General features: G+C 43.7%; 1 protein-coding gene across 1 annotated transcript; it reads left to right on the top strand.

Annotated features, from left to right (window-relative positions):
- Positions 1-1,085: 1,085 nt before the first annotated feature.
- vmn2r1 (vomeronasal 2, receptor 1) lies at positions 1,086-7,057 on the top strand. Its single transcript, XM_069691129.1, has 14 exons — positions 1,086-1,246; positions 1,755-2,046; positions 2,132-2,374; positions 2,500-2,691; positions 2,849-2,974; positions 3,196-3,353; positions 3,710-3,830; positions 3,907-4,134; positions 4,241-4,364; positions 5,109-5,269; positions 5,378-5,573; positions 5,707-5,945; positions 6,137-6,336; positions 6,736-7,057. The coding sequence occupies exons 1-14, from the start codon at positions 1,170-1,172 to the stop codon at positions 7,055-7,057; spliced, it is 2,679 nt and encodes an 892-aa protein (XP_069547230.1). The 5' UTR covers positions 1,086-1,169.
- The last annotated feature ends 1,565 nt before the right edge of the window (positions 7,058-8,622 follow it).

Below are 8,622 nucleotides of genomic sequence, written 5' to 3'. Positions count from 1 at the left end.
AAGATGTCTACCTCAGACAAATCACAAGGGTTTCAATCACACGCACTCACTCACATACACACCCCAAAGGTGGTTTCTTATCGATAGAAACTATACATGCAGTACATCTAAATGTCTCCTTCCTTTTTACGATTCCTGCTCTGAGAACTTTAATGTAATTTATTTATTTATTTATTGGTGACTTACAAGTGCTGTAAACTGCCATTTTGTTGAAATAAAGTGTATAGTGTAATTTGGTTTGATCAGGAGCTTATTTGTGTGCAGTCTGGCCTTGTTGCCCAGCAGGTCTCCGTCCTCTCTGTGTGTGTGTGTGTGAGGGGGGGAGGAGGGGGTCAGGTGTGTGTTGCTCCCCTCTGACTGAGAGAGACAAGAGCAGACACGTTCAGTCACCCATCAACACACTGCAAGCTCACACTCAAGGGACCCGGGACGATCTTGGAACAGTTGCTGTGCTGTAATATGGTGTAAAGACTGTACAAGTCACCACATGCAGCTGCCAATTAACTACCGGCCTGTGGCAGTTTGCCTGCAGTGCAGACTAATGAAGTGATTGGTATTTACAGGAGAAACAAGAGAGAGAGAGAAATGAAATGATGGGATGTTTTTTCTTTCTTTCTTTTTCTTTGAGGTAAAAGTGTCTTTGCGGTGAAAGTGTGTGTTTGTGCATGTTTTGGCGGTCCAGGGTCCAGTTTGAGTTCATTAGACTCAATTAGCGTCACACCTGTTGAAGCACACTTTATTTTACGCGCCATCAATGATAGATAACACTTCGTTATTTATTCAAAGTGAAGATGTCCTCCTTGTCTTTGTTTCGTATTGAATAAAGACGACAGCCAGCCAGCCACTGCTGTAACCTCGGATCCTTCTCTTCACTTTTGCCCTGTTGAGTCTGTTTTCACGTTACCCTGTGCAGCACTTCTCCCTCGAGAGCAGATGAAGACACCTGTCACACGTTGCTGCTTCCCTTTGCTGTCTAACGTAGAGAGAGCTCTCCCAGCGCCTCTCAGCGTTCACATAGCATGGAATTCAGACGCTTTTTGCTCAGATTATGCACCTTTTTCTGCGCTCACAGGTCTCTCTCAGCGGCAGAGTCCACCTGCAAGCTGAAGGCCAAGTTCCAGCTGAGTGGCTACAAGGACGTGGTAAAGAAGAAGGTTGTTATCGGGGGGATGTTTCCTGTTCATAGCCGGATTGCTTCCAGTGATGGCAACACTTCAAGGGTGCCCGTGTCCTCGGGATGTGAGGGGTGAGTTAAGACATCACGTTCATGTGTCTTTTTCACTGTTGTGACTGTGCTGTCTTAGACTATCTCAACTTGTCCTTAAACTATATTAAACTAATCAAAGGTAATCTTGTGGGTCTATCATTGTTTAATATTCATTATTTTAGAGATAGATTATTTTACTGGAGTGGCATAATTCCATGTTTCGACCACACAGTATTCATGAGAGCTCTTAACCTCACTTTTACTACAGAAATCAAGACAGAGCTCCTCTGGGGCCAATTAGCAACAGTAAGTCATATTATTATGAAGAGAAGCCTTTACATTGTTCTACGCAACAATAATCAGCAAGTCTGTGAGCTGCTAATATAGGCAATAACACCAAAAGACTAAAATCTGTTTTAATTCTGCATATATACTAAATGTGGATCTGAGTCCCTTAAATTAATTTTCTTTTTAAGTTGGACACGGCAGAGTAAAACTGATGTCTAGCAATGTGCTGAATCTTCTTCACTGCCCCATCATCTTCCAGATTTAACTTCCGTACCTTCCGCTGGACTCAGACCATGCTGTTTGCAATCAATGAAATCAATGAGAAGAACGACTTGCTGCCCAACACCGACCTGGGCTACGTCATCTACGACTCCTGCTTCACCATCTCCAAGGCGGTGGAGGGCACCCTGACCTACCTGACGGGCCAAGACGAAGCTGTGCCCAACTACCGCTGCGGCACCGGGGCACCTCTGGCTTCTCTGGTGGGCGCCGGGGGCTCCGATCTGTCCATTGCCACTGCCAGGATACTGGGACTTTATCACTTTCCACAGGTGGCGTCAGTGATGAGTGCTGTAAAGGTAGATAAAGACAAGGAAAATGAGTCGCAGACAGACATCTTCTTCCTCTCATCTTCAGGTCAGCTATTCTTCGACATGCTCGGCCCTGAAAAGTAAGTTCCAGTTCCCCACTTTCTTGAGGACCATTCCCAACGACGATCACCAGTCCACAGCCATGGCCCAGATGGTGCTTCACTTCGGCTGGACCTGGGTGGGTACCATCGCTGCTGATGATGACTATGGGAAGTACGGCATCAAAGGCTTCAAGGAGCAGGTAGAGGAAGCTGGTGTCTGCATCTCCTTCTCTGAGGTGCTGCCCAAGGTAAACAGTTTTCACCCAATATTGCCAGTCAGTAGTTCACCATCCCATCAATTAATCTGATCAATACGATGTTATATGTGTTGTCTAGAGATATATTATAATCCATTCCTGTGTATAAACTTTAGGTGAGCTCCCCAGAGGCCATCCAACGTATTGTTCAAACTGTAGTCGAATCCACAGCCAAGATCATTGTGGTCTTCTCATCCGACGTGGACCTGAGTCCTCTCATCGCTGAGCTGCTCCAACACAATGTGACCAATCGCACCTGGATCGCCAGCGAGGCCTGGGTCACCTCCGCTCTCATCAACCACCCTGGGGTGAGCGCTCGGTCCAGTGATAACCAAAGAGTGAAAGCTCACTGATCGATTGGCTTATGTTTAATGGAACAGAAATCAAGGGGCTCACACTGGTTCAGAACAAAGGTTCTGCATCCCAACACGAGCTGAGGTCGACAATGTGCTTGTTTTTATCCAGGTGAGCTCGGTCTTGTCTGGTACCTTGGGTTTTGGGGTGAAGAGGGCTGACATCCCTGGTCTTCAGCGCCATCTACTGGATCTGGACCCCTATGATGATGGGCTCACTGAAGAGTTCTGGGAGACGGTGTGTTATTTTTACGGCTGTCTGATTAACCTGAGGAACTTGATAGTGATGAGTTAGAGACTATTGATTACAGGCAGTTATCACACCTTGGCTTGCTCTGACAACTGCTGCAACAATTCACCAAAGAACTTTCAATGTTGGATGTTTGTCAATTAAAAAGTTACATAAGTGTCACATAAATCTAAGTAATGCTAATTTTGTGACCTCAATTCTGTTTGTAGTTGTTTAACTGCACGTTCTCTGACAAAGCGCGGTGGCTGAACAGCACACCACCCAGAGCAGCGAGGGGGGTACCGGGTGGGCTGTGTACAGGGACTGAGTCTCTGGCACAGCTCAATAACACCTACTCGGACATCTCCCAGTTACGAATCACTTACAGGTCAGTTTAACTGTATGCTGCTACAACTATAACCTCTTCCGCCTGCAGCATATCACTGATTTACCTTTGTTTAAGGGACAGTTGGCCACAGATACCTAAAGTTAATTTACATGCCGAGAATTGGAAATCAATCAATCTGCTGCACAGAGTATTGATACATTTGTGTGCAGTGCCTCAGCGGCATCGTGTCCCTGTCCTGGTTGGATAATTCACTGAACACACTGTGAACTCTTTCTGCTGTAGAAAGTAGCTGCAGATAACCAAGATACTATTTCTAAGAAGACACCCTTCACCTCCATTTGGTTTTAGCAGAATTTGTGAGATGCTGATGATCATGATGAAAGTGTCTCCCGCAGTGTGTACAAAGCAGTGTATGCTGTGGCCCACGCCTTGCACAACCTGGAGCACTGCGAAAGGGGAAAGGGCCCGTTCATTGGGAACAGCTGTGCTGACATCACTGACTTTGAGCCGTGGCAGGTGAGCATGTTTGAGTGTGTGCAGCCATTCGTACATGAATTTGTATGAATTAAATCTCCATCTGTGTCTCCCTTAGCTCATGTACTACCTGAAGAATGTGCGTTTCAAAGTGCCAAACACGGAGGAGGAGATCTACTTCGATGATGGGGATGTAGAGGGCTTCTATGACATCATTAACTGGCAGGTCAATAGTAATGGGGAGATCTCTTATGTCACCGTGGGACGCTACAACGGCTCTGCGGTCCGAGAGGACAGAATGAACATAAATCATCACTCCATTGTGTGGAACAATGAAATGCTGGAGGTCAGTAGCATATGGATCAAGCTGGCAGATAACAACATGCTCTTTCACGTCACGATTAGTTGGCTCACATATGTGCCCATACGTAAGTTCTTTGTGCTTTTGAAAGCCTCCCAGGTCAGTGTGCAGCGAGAACTGTCAGCCGGGCACCAGGAAGGGGATCCGGCAGGGAGAGCCAGTCTGCTGCTTCGACTGTATCCCGTGTGCTGACGGAGAGATCAGCAACACAACTAGTCAGTATACCACTGTCCAATCACACCTTCAATATATCAGAAAATATTCCTGAAGAATTTGAACTGCAGCAGAAAAATTTAATTTTAGTAAATGCTTTCGACCTTTTAGAAGGAAAAATACAGCTGTTTTAATACCCCTCGATGGTTTGGCTTTGTTAAATGTTTCTGCACCAAGACCCCCGACGTTGTTTAAAGTACCACTGTCCAGGCTCAAGACTAAAAGGGTCATGCTTTTACTATTTTAACTCCAAAACAGCCAAAACAAACCTTTTAGAACAGTATCAGATCAACTGAGTTGGTGCCAGATTTTAAAAATGCTTTTAAATTTCCAGTGGTTTAATATTCTTTTTTATTAAACCTTTATCCCTATTTGCCTTTTTATGTGCATCACTGAAGATATTCTGCAAAACAGAACAAAAAAATGAATTGTCCACTCTCATAAAATATGTCCAAATGAAACAAAGAACTGGATCAATAAGTACCAAACTTGAGCTGATAAATCCTGTCCTGTTTTAGAGGAAAATTGCATCTGTGGCCCTCTTACAGTATGAAAAGGTTGAGTAATGAATTAATACAAATAAAAGCAAACAACATTTGCAAATACACCAAACTGTCCTATATGTTTATTAATGTCAGCTGCTGGTGTCAGCATAAAAACCGAGAAAGATCATAGTTTGTGAAGCAGACTCATCCCCATTATCCTGAAGATAAACACGACCCCTCCTCCCTCCCTCTCTTTTACAGACGCCCGGGAGTGTATCCTCTGTAGTGGAGATTACTGGTCCAATGATGCTAATGATGCCTGTGTGCCGAAAATCATTGAGTTTCTGGCCTTTGGAGAACCACTGGGAATAACTCTCATCGTCATCTCTGCCTTTGGAGCGTTAGTTACCATCGGTGTCGGGGTGAGAGTCATAGAAACATAAAAACATAGCTCCTAGTAGATCTGTGGTTGAGGAGCGTTAGGAAAAGGTCAAATGCTGGGTTTTTTTTTTTACTTCTCTTTTTTCCAGGTGGTGTTTATTGTGCACATTGGCACCCCGCTGGTGAAAGCCAATGATGCTCTGTTGAGTTTCTCGCTGCTCTTGTCGCTGGTGGTGACCTTCCTCTGTGCCATCGTCTTCCTCGGAGAGCCGCAGCACTGGAGCTGCATGACCAGCCAAGTAGCTTTGGCTCTGGGCTTCGCTCTCTGCCTTTCTTCCATCATGGGTGGGTCACCAGTGGAAGTTAATGTACCCCGTTTTCAACTTACTTCACCCTTTCAGGTGTCTGGGTCTTGACAGCAGTATTCTGCAAGGGTAAAAACAACCTCTTCTGTCTCGTTGATCTCTCTCTGCTTCAGGTAAGGCAGCAGTGTTAATGCTGAGAGCCCAGGCCCTGAAAACAGCCAGAACCCGAGCCAGAGCAGCTGCCAAAGCTGCAAAAGCAGCAGCGGAAGCAGCAGCGGACAGTGGCCGCCCTGATGTCATCGTAACCAACACAAATAACATCAACGACGCCAACACCTGTGCTAATCCTGAAGTTGACTATCTCACCTGTGCCCACCAGAGGGCAATAGCTGCAGTGGCAACATTAATACAGGTAAATACAGGTTAGAAAAGAGAAAAGAAAAGAAACCAGTACATTTGATCAGGACTGGGGTAAAAACTTAACATGTAAGCACATATCTAGCCATTAAATTAGACGTCCCTGACCACGACATCTAAATGTTGGTAACACCAGATGATAATCCAGTAAAAATATTGATATGACATGATCCCCCTTCTACCCAGGTTATAGCGTGCACGGTGTGGCTCATCATCCTCCCTCCACACCCGGTCAAGAACACCTCTGCTCAGAATATTAAGATAATTCTCGAGTGTGACGAAGGCTCTGTGGTCTTCATCTGTTGCATCTTTGGTTACGACATCCTGCTGGCTCTGATGGCCTTCATCTTTGCCTTCACAGCCCGCAAACTGGAGGACCACTTCAGGTGGGTGACACAAAGTTTCCAGGTAAAACTGATAAGCAGTGAGGGAACAGTTATATCACTATCCTACAACCACCGGCTCCTTGGCATCAACACAATTAAATGATACCCTGTTGAATATATCCCAATTGTTTTGCAACGCATACCCTATGTTTAGAGTTAAGCATAGAATATAACGTAAAACTCGTTCGCAGTAAAATTGTGAGGTGATTAAACACCGTTGTTTAAATTTCTTCATATTCTGTGTGCAGATATCAACAAGAAAATATACAAACTTTGCTGGTACCAACACAAAAAAACACTGATATTAAAGTACCAATAAGAATAGTCCATTTCTTAATGTTCTTCTTTTAAAATTTAGAGCCATAATGTTTTTTTAAATTTTTTTTATTTACCTCTCAGTGAGGCCAAATCTGTGACCTTCGGCATGCTGGTCTTCTTCATCGTGTGGATCTCCTTCGTCCCGGCGTACCTCAGCACGCGTGGAAAGTTCATGGTAGCTGTCCAGATTTTTGCCATCTTGGCCTCCAGCTTCGGCATGCTGACCTGCATCTTCCTGCCCAAGTGCTACGTGCTGTTGGTTAAACCTGAACGCAACACGGAGGAGATGATGAGGCCCCGGGCAAGACCCCGGGACGGGACCTGGACTGGGACCTCAGCCTCTCTCGCTACAGCTGCTACTGAGGTCAATGCTACGATTGCATCCACCGCCATTGATGATTAGAGGAGAAATAATATTAACTTGAGCCGCAAATATCTTTGAACAACTGATCCAGATTATAGGGTTCCATGTCCTGTTATTCATCATCATCATATTTTGGTCTATAATTAACAGACTAATTATATCACACTGAAATATTTATGTTTATATTGAGTGTGTGTGTGTGTGTGTGTGTGTAAGTTTAATAAGCAATATCCACGAGGAAAGAAAAACTACCTCAGCAATTACTAAACAGACTAATTATATCACACTGAAATATTTATGTTTATATTGAGTGTGTGTGTGTACCTTTACACGCAGTCAGGATAAGTTTAATAAGCAATATCCACGAGGAAAGAAAAACTACCTCAGCAATTACTAAATATCTCAAAAGGGCACTTTCAACAAAATTTCAGATAATAAAGTTGACGTACGCAGGGACTATTTAAACACAAATTTTTTGAGAATGATATGATGTCTGTAAGTCCTGCTCAAACATATTTAAAGAAGTTCAGAAGCTTACTGCCAGTGCTATTGTTGTTCAATTGTGGTAGTGGAATTAAAAGCTTTCGTTTACTTCCGATATGTTACTGCTGCACCTCTAGTTGCAGATCAATTAAATATGACTGGTTTTTAAAATTACATGCATTTACAGTAGTTAATGCCGTTCCAATATATAATGTTTACACTGTAAACTTAACTTCCTATTACAATAACAACCTGTGGCTTTGATATAAATTTGTGTAACTCTGTTAGTACAATCAATTTCCCAATATTATAATAAATATCATTTTCAGTCACTCTAATGTGTGTTTTTCTTGTTAAAGTAATAAATGATCTCGAGGAAGATGACCGACCACTATTGATCACATTAACAGAGTGGGAAACATTTGTGGCACTTTTTAGGTAAAGCTGTCTGTGCATCACTAATATTTTTAACAACAGATATTTTCTAAATAAACAATGATTCAAAATGCAAAAGGGATTACTCAGTGACAAACCCACAGGAAATTATCCTCTCATTGTCTCTCACAGCGCTGGTGTTTTTATTTATTTATTATTTTTTTTTTTTAGCGTCTTTCAGCTCGCTGTTTTGGTGGCGTTGAATAGACGCCACGTGACGTTTAAACAGTCGCGTGTGGGGCGCCACAAGTGAGCGCCAAGTCTGCGGCGAATTGAGCTGCGTTTGATGACACAAGTAGGGCGCACTAAAGCACTGAAGTCTTCCACTCACACTTATTATGAACCAAACCCTCATGTTTACCAAGTTTTCCCTGCTGCCAGCGGCCCTTCCGGACGAACGAATGAAAACGTAAGGTCGGAGCAGGAGCACGCGACTTGCTCGTGCGCGGGGAATTAAAAACCACCTGGCTGCCCGCAGAGAGGAGGACTCGTTGATAACAAGAAGGTGTCTCTGAAGTCTGCGAGGTGCAAGGTACAAGTCACCTGTAAGTTGTTTCGTATAATTTTTTTTGTTTTTATTTAGGTTTATAGATTCTTGGTTATCTGGCGTTTGTTTAAAAAACAACAACAAAACAACAAAACAGCAGTTTGCTTGTGTTGCAGACTGCCTTGCCTGCTTGGTTATT

Source organism: Brachyistius frenatus, unplaced genomic scaffold, assembly GCF_029030835.1.
Source record: "Brachyistius frenatus isolate BFR_SWC_R1_liver_20210118 unplaced genomic scaffold, ASM2903083v1 Contig_1, whole genome shotgun sequence".
NCBI classification, from domain to species: Eukaryota; Metazoa; Chordata; class Actinopteri; family Embiotocidae; genus Brachyistius; species Brachyistius frenatus.
The sequence above is the reverse complement of the archived record's forward strand: the minus strand, read 5'-3'. Positions and strand labels throughout refer to the sequence as shown.

Coding starts and splice junctions, on each gene's coding strand:
- vmn2r1 (XM_069691129.1), top strand. CDS start 1,170: ATGTTTCCTGTTCATAGCCGGATTGCTTCCAGTGATGGCAACACTTCA. Junction 4,135..4,240: donor GGAACAATGAAATGCTGGAG/GTCAGTAGCATA, acceptor TGCTTTTGAAAG/CCTCCCAGGTCAGTGTGCAG. Junction 5,574..5,706: donor CTGCCTTTCTTCCATCATGG/GTGGGTCACCAG, acceptor TCTCTGCTTCAG/GTAAGGCAGCAGTGTTAATG.